The sequence below is a fragment of the Anopheles aquasalis genome, chromosome 2 (assembly GCF_943734665.1).
Source record: "Anopheles aquasalis chromosome 2, idAnoAquaMG_Q_19, whole genome shotgun sequence".
NCBI lineage: Eukaryota > Metazoa > Arthropoda > Insecta > Diptera > Culicidae > Anopheles > Anopheles aquasalis.
In genome coordinates, this window is record NC_064877.1 from 17,992,501 (window position 1) to 18,010,000 (window position 17,500).

Sequence of the window (17,500 nt, forward strand, 5' to 3'; positions counted from 1 at the left end):
GCAGGTCCGTGCCATCTGTCAGTAAAACAAAACAAAAAAAAAACAAGGAGAAGCAAAATGAAAAATCACGAAATAGAGGTGCTCCAGAGGAGCTCCAGAGGTGCTGGCTTGCAATCACTGAGCATCAATGATGACTTACCCGTAGCGCAAGTGGGCTGTCCGAGTAGTCCACCGGCTGGCAACGGAAGCTGTACTGTCCTCCCCATCCACTTTGCAGATACTGAAACGAGAGCGAGCCAAAATGTGATGACCTCTCGTTGAAGGACCACCAAACCGGGGACCACCAAACAACGATCACTTACCTCATAGAATATCCAGGTGCTGAAGATGGTCTGGAAGAGATTGTAGACGACTAGCGTGTTCCGCAGGTCCATCGGTTTTCGCTTCTCCATCAGCTTTGGTGCTAGCGATTTGCTAAAGTACGCATAGAATATGCAAAGGCCTAGAGTGGGAAAGGGCGAGGACATCATCGGCCAACCGGCGACCCGAGGATCTAAAAGGAGAGCGAAAAAAGGAAAGAGAAAAGACAAAGTCAGATGCGAAAAGGAGAGTGAGTGAACGCGTAAATCACGACCTCATTATGGATTGACACAATCTCCACCTGTGAGGGGCGCCCCCAAAAAGGCCGGCGACCCAAAAAAAAAAGGGGGCCCCGCGCGGTAATTATGCGGCACACACCACATATCACCACCCCCTATATCATTGTCGTTGTGTTGTCGGTGCCGTTGCGATCGACAAAAGGCATCGGCGGCAGTGACAACAACGCCACCAGATATCGTAAAGTGAAACGCCGCTTTGGCCAAGCTGATCCCGGTCACTCCACGATTCCAACAGGTTGGTTGGTTGGTTGGTTGTTGTGCACCACCGAATGGAATGCATAATCACGCACAAAACACCCGGCCAGCACACGGCGTGCTGCGTCTATGTGTGCGCGCTTGTATCGTCGGAATGTGACCGACTGGTAATTGATTCGATGACCAACCAATTGACACACCGCACACCCGGCACACACGTCCATTGGGTCAGCCGCAGTAGCAGCACCTCAGCTGCTGCTGGTCGACCGCATTTGTAGCAATTTGCTTACGATTCCTCGAGCCCGGGAGGTTGTGGCCTGGATTTTACTAATCACTTCCCGGTTGACCTTCTGCTTCTCGTGGAGGCTCGTGGTGCAGCGCTATTGAACCTTCCGCAAGGAGGGCCATTCAACTCCGCCATTTCGGTCGACGGCTCCCCACTCCTCGGTCGTACTTACCACTCTGGTTGTCCATCAGGTCCCTATACCAGTCGTGCATGTTTGTCAGGATCTGTGCCATCTTGTGAGCGTAAAGGAGGTTACGCGGTGTGGGGCTCGGTGTGGTTCTGTAACACGGAAGACAAATGGCACTGGAGATTAGTAACAAGACAAAGAGACACACGTTTAACACATTTAACGATCTTTACAGATTGCCCCCGAATTGGAGCGTTTCCCTAACGCCGCCGCTAAAGATCGATCGCTACTGCGTTATGCGTGCCGTGCCGTGCCGTTGTGTGAGTTGGCCCCGATAAGGAGGAAGTAAGCCGCAAAAAGCGATGGTGATGATGATGATGATGATGCAACGAACGGTGGACCCCGGAGCACCACGGAGCAGCTTGAAAGTGAAAATAAGGCCAAGATCGCGTCCGACAGACAGTGAGACACAGGTGGGCACTGCTGCAGAGAGCGCGCACCGCACGCAAGGGGGTGGTCGAGTGGTGGAGGTGGACGAAGACGAATGCCGATGGAAAACGGAAAGCGCGCGTTCGCACGGGCTCGCGAAATGGAAAAACTTCCAATGAACGAGAGAAGAAAAAAAAGGGTCCCCCCAAAGGGGAAGGGATAATTTACATTGCGAGACGAGATCGGTGGTGGTGGTCGATCGTCAATGATCAACGCAGTGTTGCTCTCTCTCTCGTTCGCTCGACTCTCCGTTGGGGATCATTTTCCCTTTCCTAGGTCCCAGTAGGCCAGGCGACCGTTTTTGTGGGTCACACGCCGCATCACCATTCGGAATGACTAAATCAATCGCCATCGAGCTGTGGCGTGGTTGTGTGAGTCGCGATCGTGTGCCCTGTCTAGTGGCCGCACCACCACCACCACCACCACCGGAGGATGGGTTGGGCAGGGTTAGACAAGGGTTGCGCATCTGATGATGAGTCGCCGACAGTTGTCGTGTCGCCGACCGATTCCTCCTGCCCGATCCATGGCCATCAGGAGCGGTGGGTGCATGATCGAGCATATTATGAAAAGGATGCTAACACACAGACACACAAACCGCTGCAGATAGCCTACAGCTATCGCAATCCGTCCACCTGGTGCTCCCTTCTCCTGCAGTTCCTCCTGAATTCAGTTGTTCGGTTGGCTGGCTGGTTGGTCTGACCAACCATATACCATCCATACCTACCCCAACTCTGCGCACTGCGCTGGACCGGAGAAAGGGCATGCAGGAGGAGGTGCCTTGCTGCAACACTCGTCGCTGTTGTTGTAATTATGTAACGCGGACGCGATGGCCGAACTCCAACCGGTAAACAGCGACCGGCAACGACGACGACAACGACGACGACGTTTCTCTCTCCGTTCACTTCGGGACCACGACAGGAAAAGGGTTGGGGGGGAGGCTGTTCTCGGCGAGACCGATGGGAATTTCACTTTCGCCACCAAGCGCGCCACGAGTGGAATGTGGAATGGACGAGCTCCGTTGATGACCACGACGACGACGATGATGATGATGATGATAATGATGTAGCAGGGTGAGTGTGTAACCTTGAAGACAACTCGCTCACAGACGCACACACGGAGCGCATTTATCCCGGTTTTGTCCCTTTCGCAGATACAACGGGGCTACATTCTGCCAGCTGTACCCTTTTCGGCTTGCTGGCTTGCTGGCTTGCTGGTTGGTTGGTTGGTTGGTTGGTGTGCCACTTATAACCTGACAGTCAAGTAGGCTGCGAGGCAACGCGGTGTGGTCTGTGGGTGATCAATGATGGTGCAACGACGGCGTGCAGATCAGGCCACAGAGAAGGAGGCTGCGCATTTATGCACTCGTATCGGGGGCCAACTGGGCTTGGCCTCTGCGAAACGCCTCGAAGATCAGAGAGTGCGCTTGCTGCTGTGCGCTGGCGAAACACGTTGTGTGTGCGGCGTACACTCCACTCATGTGCGCGCTGCTGCTCGCTGCTCTGTTGCTCGTGCATTGCACATTTGCTTCGAGATGCTTCTCGATGTCGTCGCTGTGGCAACGCGCTCGAAGTCGGAAGGCGCTCGCGTCTAGAGGTCGCGCTCGTCCGCGAAGCCACGGGTAGCGCGACGATAAGGAGTGAAAGCCCCGGTGTGATGCTCACCCTGTGATGCCCCCCCGAAACTGGATAATGGAACAAGCAACCTCGCTGTGTAATGAGCAAGCGACTGGTGCAAATGGTGCGTACCAAACCGCGGGGCAGCGGGCGGTGGAGGGGCGGTGGTACTGGTTGCTACTCCGAAAACGGTAAACTTGAACGGTGTAACGCACCAATGCGATGCAGCAAGCAGACCCGGTGCCCCGGGCTGGGTTGGGGCAAGTGTTTTTCTTTCACTTTCTTTCCGAGTCCCAATTGGCACGTCGCGGTCGTCGTTGTCGTCGATGAATTCGAAATCGATGGAGCACCAATTCCAGCACCACCACCAGCAGCAGTGATGGAACAAGATTCATGCCAGTGTCCACCCAAAGAGGCTGAGAGTGTGTGCGCGCAAACCTGAGCCGGTCTTGGCTTCAAAAGCTGGACCATGCTTATGATCTGCTGCTGCTGCTGCTGCTGTTGCTGGCACCATACCGCCGCATACCAATCGTTATGTCATCATCGCCACCACCATCATCATCGCCGAATGCTCACAAAATCGGACACGGGGACACGGGGACACGTTGTCAGTCTGCTGCCGTGTGGTTGCTGCCGCCATCGTCGATCGTCACAGTCACAGACACAGACAGATTTGCGTTTTCGTTTTCGTGTGTGTTGAATTGAATTCGGCCAGCCCAAAACGGGTTAGCACGCTGCACGAGAAGTCCGTGGTGGTGGCCGATTTCTCGGATGACCTACGTCGATACGGGTCCGAGTGTTTTGCCCCCGGAAGTGGCGATCGCGTTCCGCTTGAAGGTCCATCATCATCATCATCACGCGTGAACACACCCGAGGTGTTCCGGTTCGCATCCGGATTGCACCATAAACACACATCGAGTCAAGTCAGAAGGACATCCGTTGACAATGTGTCGTTATGATTTGTGCGAGCGCTCTGGCGCGAGCGAAACACACCCACGGCATCATTCACGGCGCGATATCGTTTTGTCCCCAAATCCCCCGGTGGCGGATCCGGTCCCGAAGGTTAAACGGACGGACGGACGGACGGACGGTTGTGCAGTTTCCAATTCATCGGTTCACTAGCCGCTGGCTGGCTGGCTGGCTGGCTCGGTGGTAAGTGAGCAACCCAAGGCCCTTTCACCGAAAGACGCAAAAAAAACGCAGTTTGCGCTGGTGCTGCGTCGACGCCGACTGCGATCAAGAATCGAACCATGGCATTGTGTATGAGTGATGGAGACGGACGCCATATCGCCATCGAGTGGTAGCCTTTCGCTGGGCGCGCGCGCGCGCACGCCGCGCTCGGCTTCTGGGCCTTTCCGGTAGCACCACTTAGCCTACGCTCGTTTCATGGTCGCGCGTTCAAGTCTTTCGTCACTCGGTTCCCGCAGCGAAAGTGAAAACGCGCCGACGTCGACGTAAAAAACGACGACTGACAGCCGGACGGACGGACGGACGCTGGATGGACGGGATGGGTGAAAGGTTAATCGCAAAATGGCAATCCGCCACCGGCAAACCCATTAATCGGCCATCATTTAATGATTTTTATGTTTTATGTAGCACCATCCAAGCCGGCTGTGCTGTGTTCGATTCGATGAAGCGAGCGCATATCGATTGCCAAACTTTAAAGAGGCCGCGCGCGCCGCTGCTATCCTCGTGATCGATGATGATGATGATGATGATGGTTCAGGAACTACCAAACAGTAAGCCAAGGCTGTTGCTGCTGCTACTGAGAGAGGCACATTTGGAGCACGCCACAGCACGATTGCTGCTGTTGCTGCTGCTGCGATACACAATTGTAAACACAGCTTGTAAGCTTCACATTCCAACCACCTCCTCCCGCAGCAGTGCCACAGACGAGAGACGGAGTATTGTGCAAAAAATAAAACAACAAAGAACAATCGAGACCGTTGCCTCGCGCGTCTTACCGAAATCTGCGAGCGCGAGCGCGCACGCTTACGTTTCACAAGATCAGCGCGCGGCAGTCCTTCTCTGCCTGCGACTGCCGGGGTCGACGGTGGCACGACCAGCAAGTAATTGCTCGCTCGTGCAGTCTCTGCTGCTGCTGCTGGTGACCGAGGTCTGCAACGAGGTGGTTGCAGATGCAATTAGTACCGCCGCAACCGCCGCGGCGTGTGTCCCTGTGTCCATGGGCAGGTCTGACCAATTACCGATCGTCGTTCTCGATGGTTCTGCCGGCCAACCGAAGCCACGTTACGTTGGTGGTGTAATCACCGGTGGGCACCAAACCGTTTTATCAAACGGATCACACATGTGTATGGCCCTATGTTAGGCGTTTATCGGATGCGATCTTCTCACGCGACCGCGAGTCACCGTGATCGCGCACGAGCAACAGGAAATACCCATTTGGCGAACGTTTTGCAGCCCAGCGCGCGAACGATTCATCGTGATCGCGATGAGGCTACAGACAGAATCGCTCGATCGCGATTTATTTGACGCAGCTAAACAAAACCGCTGGTGGTGGCCGTCTCTCCGACAAGGACATCTCTCTCTTCATTCATTCATTTATTCGCACGATTGCCTCCTTGGCCGCCACTTCATTCGATTCGCAAATGGAGCGCAAAAGGTTTTTATTTGATGTTCGATCGATCTCATCGATCGGAGTGATGATGCTAATGAGTGCGTGGATGTGTGTAATAAAAGGTCGCGAAAAAACCTAACAAAACACGCCTGGTGAGCTCCTCTCGCATGATGGCGACGCATTAGACGGAGCGACCCTTGAGCCTTGGCTGAGACTGAGAGCTGTTGCCCTTTGGCCTCTGGCGAGACGGATGCACGCACACGTGGCACTTTGCAGGCAGAATGGCAAACAAGTGGCACAAAAGAAGGAGCAGAGGGAACGGAACGGCTTCTAATGCAACTCGTGTGAAGGTGATGGCAAGATGTGAGGTCCGTCCAGGCAATGTGTGCACCCGGGCCGGGGTGTTTGATTATCACTTATGATCGCCCGCCGTCCACCACCACCACCACCCGGGTGCCCTTCTGGACACGGTACAATGCGAGAAGTAACGTTGGCATGATTATGCGACTGTGCGAATCTGCCGGTTAACCACACCGGGGCGCACACCTCTGTGTTGCGAGGAGCTTTCGAGAACAAATTCGAATTCAAAGTCGAATGCCCGAAGGTGGCCACTTCTCTTCCCGCGCGACATTATATAATCGATCTCGATCCTCCTCACGGCGAAGAACACGTGCACGCACAGCACAGATCCGGAGTGGAGTGGGTCGTTGTCCCCCTGGTTGGCTGCCACCAGCTCGTTCGTTTTATTGGACGCTCGAGCCCTTTTTTGCCAGAAGAGAAAAACAGGATCTGGTCGGGTGGGAAGATGGGAAGATTCCAGCGCGAGAAACACACGAAAAATGGAATCCGAAAACAAGTTCTTCCGCCCATTCCATCTCGCAAGTCTCAAGTTTGCGCGCTCGCAGATGATGCTGAAGCAGCAGCATGCTGGACTGGATTGGTGGCAGTTCGGTCTAATCGGTCCGAGAGACCGGATAGAATAATGCGATGGACCGCGAAAGGATGGTGGTGGTGGTGCTGGCGGCGGGAATTCTCATCAATATTCAATGTGAAAGCTAACTCAGTCTCCGATAGCACCGGATTGCTGCTAATCGATCTTGATATCGTGTGCGAGCAGAATTCTGTTGTCGCTTTGAATGAACGTGGACGATGGATCGAGTTTTCGATCGCGAAATGTGTTCAATGCGATCAATGGGACGCTAATGGTAGACTTGCCTCTATTCTGGTAGATGTTACCCTCCCAACTGACTTACTTATCAGGTCCTACAACCGCAGCACGGTGTTCGTCTTCTGCACGAACTCTCCAAAGGGAGAGGTTCAGCTAATATGGAATTAATGGCGATACCGTTGCTCCATCTTAACCTCGGTCTTTCACCATTAATAAGACTCATCAGTTTGGAATGTCGTCTACCAATTCCGATGATCAGACTCACCACCTAACTCTTCTCTGTATAGATCCCATATAGTTTCAGCTTCGTGTTTTCCGTTTCTTCAAGTTAAAGTACGTAAGAGAATCTCACCTAAATAAAAGTTCCAACAACTTTGACGTCACGTCCCATAAAGAGGGAAACCTTCTGCAACTCTCTACCGCATCACAATGGCTCCCAATTGTCCATTTGATTGATGAACACACTTTGGGATGCCCCCCATCGTAATCCCATCCAGTGCTCTTTGTAGACCGATCGCATCATCGCCAGCCGCAATGACGCATCACCCCCAAACACGAAAAGGATGTTTATTTAACTCTATATCACTGGAATACCCCCGGTGCGAACGACGAAGTTGATTGCATTATTCATCGACAGACAGCAGAGTCTCAGCGGTGATCGAAAGCAGGATCGAAATTCCGTCGATCGACGACAAAGTGGACCATGTTTACCGATAATCGCACACTAAACGACAATTTCGCTCCTCCAGCCTGCGGTGACATCGAGTTCAACCCACGGAACACCGAACAAACCATTATCCGTTACAATCGTTAGCTTACCGCACGCCGGATCATGCATGCAGCTGGTGCTGCACTTCGTCGCGGGGCGCGAGCTTCGATGAAAAAGGGTTGACGCGGTGTCGACGATGATCGACCGCTGCAGCTTATGGGGGGTCACCCCGGTATCTGGCTGGCTTCGTGAATGAATTGTTAATTGCATCGCAGCGAAAGCACTTGCTTCTGGGCCACGGTTCGGAACCCCTTCAAGCAGGCACTGGGTGTGGTGCTGGACTGGAAAATTCATGCGGCCACTGCTGTTGGTGGTGCTTTGCCATGAAGCTGCAGGCGTCAGCAGATCGCAAACATAACAAAGCTCCACCGCGACCTTCCTGGCCTGACCTGGGGCGATGATACGATTGACTTTTCGGTTGTATATGTGTGGTGAGTGTGGAAAGCCTCCGCTTACTCTGATCGTGGCATACCACAGCAGGGTTTTTCCAATGGAACATATAAAGGGCACATTGAAACTTGATTTCCCCGTTACCAATACACACGCAGGGCTGGTCGCTAGGATGGTGGTTCTGACCGCTTTCTGTGCCACCATTGATGGTTGATTTTTGGGGTTTCCCCCCGCCGAAATTTTCCAATCGCCACCAGACCAAGCGTACGGGCACGTACGCACACCAGCAAGCTTCTTAATTGAGGTGCGTTCCATACGAGCCGCATGGTACGCGTAGCGCCCCGCAATTCGGTTCGGTCTTCTGTTACCCACCAGCGACCGTAACAGGGACGTTCTTAGGCCCCATCACTTCCTGCTTTTCGAAGTGTCTGTGCCTATCGCACCATTCGCAGCCACGTGTTGCCGTGTTCGCGTCCTACATTCTCCTTCATTTTGTTGACAATCAGCTGAAAGCGTAGAAGCGACGAGTGGAAAGCACCAGCCGTTTGGTGACGATCGCACGCTGATGACAACGTCACCCGATGTGACGTCATCGTGGATCATACGAGAGGTTCGCGCGCGCTCACGCACGGCGGGGGCCCGGCGGTTCGTGGTCGGTTCGACATTTCCTTCTTCTCGCAATCGCACACACGGACTTTCTCGAATGTTCGTCTCAAGTCCACTCCAAAGGTGTGTGCGACGCGCGGCGACGCGAGTAGTAGTGGTAGTGGAGTAGAGCGGTGGTTTACACACTACCCCTTCTGTTCTCCACCCCTTTTTGTAGCCGCCATTTATCGCTCGATGCAGATCACTGCAGATCGCACAGCGCACGCCCCGATCGGATCTTGCTTCTGAGTGCCTCGAAGCCACCGTTGAACCGTTTGAGACGCAATAACGCGCCAAGTGAATCTTCCACCAAAATGTTTAACCTTCTTATCGGGGCCATCCACATCATCATCATCAACGCGATCATCGCCATCGACGCGCGATCGATTCGATTTCGATTACTGCCGGTGGTCTAGGGCCTGATGAGGATAGCGATCGAAGATCAGTAGATAATGGCGGGGCCAGCGTCATTCTTAATTCAACCACTCTCCACCCCCGGGTGGGTATCCTCCGAGTTGGCCCTCCGCCGAGGGTTTTCTCTCGTGAACCGGCGAGGTCACGCGATGGTCAATGGAAGTTAATTTTGAAAAAACGGATTCGAGGTGCTTCCGGCCAATGGCAGATAGTATCCGGAGGGGTTGCTGCTGCTGCCCGCATGTTATCGCTTCGATCGCGAGCGTTATCGGAAATTGACTGCGAGTTCGCACTATCACTCGATATCGTGTGAACTGCATAAGCCCCCGGATTAAAACGGATCACTCTGGTTGTCTGGCTGGCAGCGAGTTCCGCGTGCTCCGCAGGCCACCGATGAGTCAAATCCGGGATGCACGCGCGATAATGCGATGCGCGTGCGAGTAACCCGTCGTGTTTCGTACGATGGAGACAGGTTCAAAGTCCATGTCCGAACCACCACCGCCACATTTGGCACCTGGCTCACCTCTCGTACATGGCGTGCGTGCGTGCGTGCATCCGGAGTGCTGAGAAAGGTAAGCACCAGTCAGGCTGGCTCCTTGACGAATGATGGCCATCTGTGTTGCGTACTTCCTGGCGCAAAGTGCTCCTGGGCTCCTTATCACGCGACGCGAGGCGCGGATTGTGCAACAAGTTTCAGATGCACCGAGGAGCCGAGTGCAGCCGCACGTCTGCATCTCGCGTCGAGAGCGAGAGAGGGGCTCGACGGTTTTGCTCGACCGAGCGTAGTAGGCGCGGCGGCGACGTACGCTCGTAGCTCGTTGCGCTTATCAAAGTGACCATCGCACGGTACCTCGTGTCAAGCAGCATTGGTCGGTGACTCATGGCGATTACGGGGCGCCACATTCGTTTATTCGCATTCCGGACCGCCACGGCCTTATCAGTCGGGGCGTAACTAGCTGCTCCACTGTGGAGAAGTGCAATTGATGGGGTGTGCGCGAGCGAGCGATATGTAGACAATCGCGGAACGAACTTGATTACTCACTTTCACGTCCTCTCTTCTCTTTCCCCTTTCTCGCTTGATAAAGCGAAAATCAATACCCCAAACCCAGAGCCCCCCAACGGTCCCGACATTAGCAGATTCACAAATAAACAACTTCCTTTGGCCCCGTGACCCGCTGAGCGCTAGCACGAGAGTCCAGTAGCAGCTCTCGCACTTGACAGCATTTGTCACCGAACGTCAACACCAACGCCAGCAGCGCTGTTGTTAATCGATGCACGCCAGGCAAAAGCCAGGCCAACCGCTGCACACTATCGAGCACCACCAGCCCCCTGCGGCCCCACGTTGGCCCAGTGACGACAATAAACATTTCGTTCCATTTTAGGCTACCCCTTGGTTGGCCCACTCTGGGGAGAGACAGAGAGCGAGAGACGGAGATACTACTTTCAGCTGATCCGAAGGCCGACCCCTATCATGACGATGACGACCGACGACGATTGTAGAGCAGGCTTTTGCGGGCAATTGCGGGTGCAATAAAGGATCGAAAAAGATAGTCGATCGTCGTTGGTGGTGCCCCGTGTAATCGGACGATGATGACGGTGCGTAACCTGCCGGACTGTACAAAACACCACACATTGTAGTAGGCCGAATAATTACACTCACGATGGATGCACCAACAATCCAAAACCAAAAAAAAACGGGGTACTCTACGAAGGGACGGAGAGAGATCAGCTGAAACACAGCGGACACACGACACACGGGGACACAGGCACAACAATTTACACACCAGCAGTGCCGCGGTGACGGAGGCACCGCGGTCGATAGAAATGACCCCGAAAAACACACGGAAACGACACCGAAAACGTCTTTTGACTGCTGTTTGTTCGATTCCCCGTTTGTACGGCTTACCGCGACTAGGCGACTAGACTAGGCCGTCTTTGTATTGTTTCCGTTCTAAGACCGCGAACACACCCGTTGTCCGGGCCAGCTGATCAGAGGAGGCGGTTGGTATGCAGTGCCAAGTGCAGCAACATGCCGATCATCGAGACACAGGTCGCCTGCCTCCCAAAGGAGGATTTTTGTATGTTTGGGGCGGCGGCGGCCGCATTCGGTCCGGCCGAGGAGAAGAGTTGCGTGCATGTGCCACGCATACAGACTTGCCGACGGACGCGGCGCCCGTCATCACGCAAGAACACGTGCTCTCGTGGCGCTCTCGCTATCTATTGGTTCTCTCTTGCGAACGATGCGAACAAGGAGATGGCCCGTTCTTAAATGGTGCGCGAGGGGGGGGGGGGGGGGGGGGGGCGCGCGCTCCCGGTTTCGTCATCCGGATAAATGGCATATTTCTGACAGATCCCGCGGGCCGGGTCGGACCGGCAGGTGCTTCTGTACCATCCACCGGAGTAACTCTTCATGGTCACGCTTCGCAGAGATCATCATCAGCGGCGGCAGCGGCGGCTTCGTAATGGTTGCGTCGTGTACATTAGAAAGCTGTTATCCGAAACCAGAAAATCCTGTTCAAACAACACAGGGCACAGAGGCAAACCATCCGGAGAAGGCAACTCGTGGCTATAAACCGACCCTCTGGGAAACCTTCTTTTCCTTCTCGCTCCGTTTTGGGGGGCGGCCAGAAGACCCTCAACTGGCTAAAATTAGCTTACGTGTGGCAAAGCGGAGCAAGAGACAACAAGCAAACAACCGTCGGCAAAGGGAAAGGCCAACAGGGCGCGCAAACAGGGCGGTGCAGGCCGGACCACATAAACATCCAGCAGGGCGTCGCTGCCGGCGCCACTGTCTTTCCCCTTTTCGAGGGCCAGAAAATGCAACTCGGCACGGAGCATAAACACACGCGCAACACACAAACGGGAGCGAACAACACACTTACAGCCGGCCGGAGACAGGCGGGCGGCCAGGCGCGCGCGCGCACTCTTGCCGAGGGGGTTACTTGGATATCCGCGGTTACTCCGGACGACCGAGCGTTCAGCGAATTGTCAAACACACAGACGGCGGCGCTTACGGCGATGATGGCAAATCCTTCGGTATAGCGGAGCCAGGGCTGAACTGAAGAGAACAAGTAGGCGGCGGATCACACGGCAGACAAACGGATCACCCACCCGCGGATGGCCGCACCGGGAACCGGGTGGACAAAGTAGAACAAAGCAGAGCAGCAATCAACAAGCAGAACCCAAACAGATAGAAGGACAGCGAGTAACGGATATGAACGGAGGATCATTGATGGCAATGGACGGATGATGATGATGATGATGAATTGGAGAACTCACTATTCCGGGCGGTTTTTGGGGGGTGTTACTGCTGCTGGAACTTATCTCCGGCGGTTGGTCGTCCTTCTACGGCCGTTTCACACCACACACCGATCACACATACACCACACAAACACACGCGCACGCCGCGTTTGGGACAAAAAAGGCACTGGTGGGTAAAGCGGAGCGGAGGCACCAACAAGCGGCACCAGGCTGCTGCTGCTGCTGCTGCTGCTGCTGCTGTTGGTTCTCGGTTACACGCGGAGATTCGAAATCCGATCTGTGAAGATTAGCACCGGAAAAGGGGGCTCAGGAGCGCAAGCCGTGGTCACCGTTGATCGACCGCTCGGTCCGACTTCAGTTTTGGTTTTGTTTACAGTTTTGCTTGCGGTGCTGGAGGAAATTTTTGCGGCGACTCCGGGGGTGGGAGTTGCAGCGCTTGGCATTCCAGCCTTCACAAGCGGCCTAATGAGCTCTTGAATAGAGAGGCCTGTAAAGGCATTCCCCCCAAATAGCACTACCCGCGTAGCACCGTTCGAAAAAATCATCGTATGAATTCTATGATTTCTATGATTTTTTATGCTTCCATTTTGCTGCGAATGCTGCGAGTAATTTGAAAAATTGGCTCATATCGTATATTTCACTTTTTTCGTTAACCATATCGGACACTGAGTAGACTTCGACTTCCAAGGGGACTCGTTCACAAAGGCATCAGAGCACACATTGGAATCAATCCGCAGCAAAATTGGGTTCTAGTTTGTCTTTCGAGGTATCGTCAAGTGCAGTTCTTTTATTTTCTCGAGAGGAGATATCCAGAATCGAAACCATCGAAAAATTGAAAAGAACTTCTCATTACGTTGTGAAAATCGTGAAAGAACCGATAGCAAGAACATGGCCAAGTTCAACCTTTTCGAAGCATACAGAGAGCTCAAGGAAATAGAAGATGAAAAACAAGAAGCTATGGACGAATTTCTTTTCGAGGCATACAGAGAGCTCAAGGAAATAGAAGATGAAAAACAAGAAGCTATGGACGAATTTCTTTTCGAGGCATACAGAGAGCTCAAGGAAATAGAAGATGAAAAACAAGAAGCTATGGACGAAGTTGTTAGATCGCTAAACGCCGAAAGTTTTGATGCCGAAGATTACTCTCCTGTGCCGGACATGGAATTTCTAAAGGAAAGAGTAGCCTTCCTGGTTTCGTTACGAGCCAAGATGGACGCTCTAGAAGCTGAAAAGGAAGCCACTACCACGGAAGATAATGGATCGCTGAGCGGCACAAATGAAGAGTTGTGTACCCAAGAGCTGGGTACAGGTAAGAGTAATTTCCAGGTGTTTTCTGACAATGTAATGTGTTTAATACCATGTTTTCCATATTTTCTTTCATTTTTTTACTGACTCAGCTTACGAGCCCATGAATGAAATCGAGGAAGAGGGCGAACAATCGAAAAAGGAATCGGAAAACTAACACATCGTAGCAGAGCCTGTTGTAGAGTATTAGTAATACCATTTATTCAAATGCCCCCACATTAGCAGTATAATATCACATGATCATTGTCAAATAAACCCTTAAACCATTCCGCCTTGCTTTCCCTGTATCATTGCTGCCATAAGTACCGCTAGCTAGACGTGTTTCGTTGGGATATTAAACCGGATATTAAAAGCAAAAAAAAAACAACAACCCTCGCCCTGTCCCGGTAGGCTAAATGCTCGCTAAACCGCGAAAGTAACTTTGCTAACATTACCCTAACCTCCCTATAACCTAGACGAGCTCGAGGCCAAATATTTCCTCCAGCCCGTAGTCAAAATTTTTAAAATCGCTCTCGTATAACAAATACAAACGTTTCAACGTTTCGAATGGAATGTCGTTAAAGTACTGCTTCAACCGTTCCCTGGTGCTCGCGGTCTTGTAGACCAGCGGAAAGCTTAGGCTGCCGGCGCCGGCCATATGCAGGGCCAGCGACGAGTCGTCGGCCAGCGTCTCGTACTTGCCGATAATGTTGTAATGCACCAGGCACGGGTGGCACAGGTTGGAAATCGGTTCCCAGTGCTCGTTGAATGACATGTTGCCGCTTTTGCTCAGCTCGGGCGTCAGTAGGTACTGTATGAACTCGTAGAACGTAACGTCGTTCGCGTTGGCGAGCGACTCGTTCGTCGCATGCAACCGAAACGATTTAATGATCTGCCGACCTATGCGAGACTGCAAACCGAGGAAACAGAAGGTTACTCAAGCATACCCCTTATGCCTAATGGTGACACCCGAACGTACCTGAAAGTATTTGGCGCTCCGGGAGTTTCCCTCGAGTTTGTTTCGAAAGGCGGAAAGCAACCGCTCCAGCGGGTGTCGAACCAGAATGAAGCGATTGTACTCAGTCAACACCACAGCTTTCTCTTCGTCGCTCAGGGATTGGAACGTTTCGAACATGCCCGCTGAATGGGCCAAATCGGCTGGAATTTGTAGCGGATCCGTCCCATTCCACTTGCTCACCATAATCATCATCATGCGCTTCCAGTTCGTACAGGCAACCTACGGTGACCGTATGTTAGATCATGACTTGTACGAACCTAGTTACAATTCTGCCTACCTTTGGTACGTAACAGTAGAGAAATTTGTGATCACGGTCGATCAGCAGATGACCGGTGGAAAATTCCTTCAGCAGCTCTATCCGCTCGGCAATATCGTCTTTGGCAACGCTGTAAATGCACGATTTTTGGAGCACATCCTGTCGGTACAGATTGTGCGCCTGCGTAAGCTCGTACTGGTGCAGATGGCCCCTGCTGAGTGCGAGCGTGAGTTCATCATTCGGTTCGGGCCAATCCAGGGCAGCTTCGAGCAATGATATCAAGGTGAAGTACATGAACGCTTTCCACGTGATCCACATCTTGTACTTTTGCGCCAGTCACCAGCATAGCCAAAAGGTGGAGTTTAAATCGATGCCCCCTCTATCCTACGATGTGCACCCAGCAAATCATGTTCTTTTGGGGAGCTGAAAAGAGAAAAAAGGCGGCTTATCACTTTGAACTGAGCGCTGGTTCAGTGTGGGTACAATGCGCTGGTTGAACTACTACCTCGTTTAAGTTGTACGCAATTGAATCCCGTAACCGACCAGTACATGCTAAACGCATGCGCATTGGCTTGGCGGGTAAATTTGGCGGAATTCAGTTGATACAACCTACGATGCTTATTTCTTTTCAGTTGCCTCACTACAATCGATGGTTACATGGAGACGAGTAAAACACAGTCTCCTTGGTCTTTCGTAAAATTATAAATAATGCTCATGTCCCTCGGTGGAATCGTTCAGTCACGACGGTGAATCACAACCCGAGGACCCGGGGACCCGGGGACCCGGGGAATGTGTTTCAAAATGACTAAGACTAGTTAGAGGCCATGCAAGTTGCAATTAAACGCAGTGTCCATGGAAATTACAATTCATGCGAATTAGAACGTACTCTACCCGGATGTTGGCCATGTACTGGTTCCACACTTTCATGTTGACCTACTAATCGGATGGAGAAATCCGTGCCACTTGCTAGTCCATTCGTAAAGGTTTTTGCCAAATCCATAAGCACAAGATGTGTTCTATCGTGCTCTGCAGGAATTCGCATCGTTCTCGCGAGCGCGCCAGTCGAGGACCAGCGTTAAACCAAACCGAAGTAGGTGCCGATTGCGTGTGGGGAAGGAAACCTGCTCCGGCGAAATCAACTAATCCCGAGGGCCAAGAATCGTCTCGAGGGTGCCTGATCCGGAAGACGGAAGAAGTATAGCTCACCTGAGAACCGGAAAATTAGCGCGGAATCGCGTGTCGTCGCGTGTTTCTTGGTTTTTTTTGGTCGCGTTTTGTTGTTTACATGCGCTGCGGTTTCGTGTTTTCGTTTTTTTTTTGTGATGAGTTTGACAGCTGAACAGGTGAACTGACAGTCGTCAGTGCTGGAGTTCGATTTGAATCGATACCGATCACCGGACAAAATCGGATGGATTACCGGCCCCAAACCAGCAAGATCTTTGATACGACAGTTTTGTCCTCACCAGCTAACTCCTTTCGAATAAATGGTGCGCTTGCACTTGTTGCCGATGCAAGTGTTGCTTCGCGATCGCCGATAACTGTCGCCCACGTGATGACGCATGCGTTTCGATCACCGCACCGGCCTGGGAGAACTGCTGAGCGATGCATATTCGGGGTGGCGTGTACTTAAGCACCGTGCTACCATAGGGGTTATACTGCGAACAACGATGCTCAAACATTTATTGATAGAATTTCCATTTATAAAATATACATTCAATGCGCACGTCGACATGCGGTAACGCTCACGTGGCCGCACCCTAAACATAGCTCTAAACGGTATTAAATCTTTCTAGCGAAAATATTTCGATTTAGATGATTATTTCCTCCCCATCCTATTCTGTGCGCTGTCCTGTGATTCGTTGTGGGTTCTTTTGTCTAATGACGATTCACACCCGACAGGTGTCTGGCCTATACCCTGGTCATACCACTATCCATCGGTGACACTATCCCTAAGAGATCGTTTGCAGAGTATTAACTATATCCACGACTGGCGTGGAATCATAGTGCTTTAGATGTTCATATAGTGATACAGTTTATCAAACACGGATCAACATTGATGGGCTAATGGTGTGATGAGTTAGTTAAACATTCTTCTCTTACATAATGTTTCTCTCTCTAGCCGTAGTTATACTAAGTATTTAGTATGTAGTCATTAAGAAGCCCGTTGAATATGATAATCCATTTCAAACCCAATATGCCACTATGAGAAGGAGAACGGGAGAGAAAGAGAAGGAGTTTATCCGGAACCGTTTTCGTCGGAGCCGGTGCCGAGCACCGGGGTGGAGCCAGTCGCCTGTGGCTGCTGCCGTTCGCTGCTGGCCATCGATTGCTGCCGCCGATTGCTGGCCAGGGGAGCGAAGGGTCCGATCGAGGGCAACAGCCGACCGCCGCCTGCACTCCACCAGATC

The 17,500-nt window shown here is 52.4% G+C and overlaps 4 protein-coding genes across 8 annotated transcripts in view; 1 reads left to right on the top strand and 3 right to left on the bottom strand.

Annotated features, from left to right (window-relative positions):
• LOC126571123 (elongation of very long chain fatty acids protein) overlaps window positions 1-12,915 on the bottom strand; it is a 20,680-nt gene extending 7,765 nt beyond the window's left edge. Inside the window, exons 1-5 of the mRNA XM_050229402.1 lie at window positions 12,553-12,915; window positions 1,253-1,359; window positions 303-493; window positions 140-220; window positions 1-15 (exon numbers count right to left, since the gene is read on the bottom strand). The exon at window positions 1-15 is cut by the window's left edge and continues 148 nt beyond it. Coding sequence (XP_050085359.1) covers window positions 1-15; window positions 140-220; window positions 303-493; window positions 1,253-1,313 — 348 coding nt within the window. The 5' untranslated portion in view covers window positions 1,314-1,359; window positions 12,553-12,915. The remainder of the gene's footprint in view (window positions 16-139; window positions 221-302; window positions 494-1,252; window positions 1,360-12,552) is intronic.
• Window positions 12,916-13,300: 385 nt separating this feature from the next.
• LOC126581045 (uncharacterized) lies at window positions 13,301-14,088 on the top strand. Its single transcript, XM_050244475.1, has 2 exons — window positions 13,301-13,843; window positions 13,932-14,088. Exons 1-2 carry the CDS (start codon window positions 13,423-13,425, stop codon window positions 13,994-13,996), a joined length of 486 nt encoding a protein of 161 aa, XP_050100432.1. The 5' UTR covers window positions 13,301-13,422; the 3' UTR covers window positions 13,997-14,088.
• Window positions 14,089-14,097: 9 nt separating this feature from the next.
• LOC126581043 (carbohydrate sulfotransferase 11) lies at window positions 14,098-16,417 on the bottom strand. Of its 2 annotated transcripts, none has more exons than XM_050244471.1 (4): window positions 16,299-16,417; window positions 15,114-15,515; window positions 14,798-15,055; window positions 14,098-14,728 (listed from the first exon to the last, which is right to left on the bottom strand). In XM_050244471.1, the coding sequence occupies exons 2-4, from the start codon at window positions 15,408-15,410 to the stop codon at window positions 14,291-14,293; spliced, it is 993 nt and encodes a 330-aa protein (XP_050100428.1). In that variant the 5' UTR covers window positions 15,411-15,515; window positions 16,299-16,417; the 3' UTR covers window positions 14,098-14,290. The 2 variants fall into 2 exon arrangements, with proteins under 2 accessions (XP_050100428.1, XP_050100429.1); XM_050244472.1 differs by lacking the exon at window positions 16,299-16,417 and adding an exon at window positions 15,598-15,836.
• Window positions 16,418-16,814: 397 nt separating this feature from the next.
• Window positions 16,815-17,500, bottom strand: part of LOC126581307 (neurofibromin) — a 16,882-nt gene continuing 16,196 nt past the window's right edge. For all 4 annotated transcript variants that reach the window (XM_050244872.1, XM_050244873.1, XM_050244871.1 and 1 more), the window contains one exon: window positions 16,815-17,500. This exon is cut by the window's right edge. The gene's annotated coding sequence lies outside the window, so the exon portion shown is untranslated.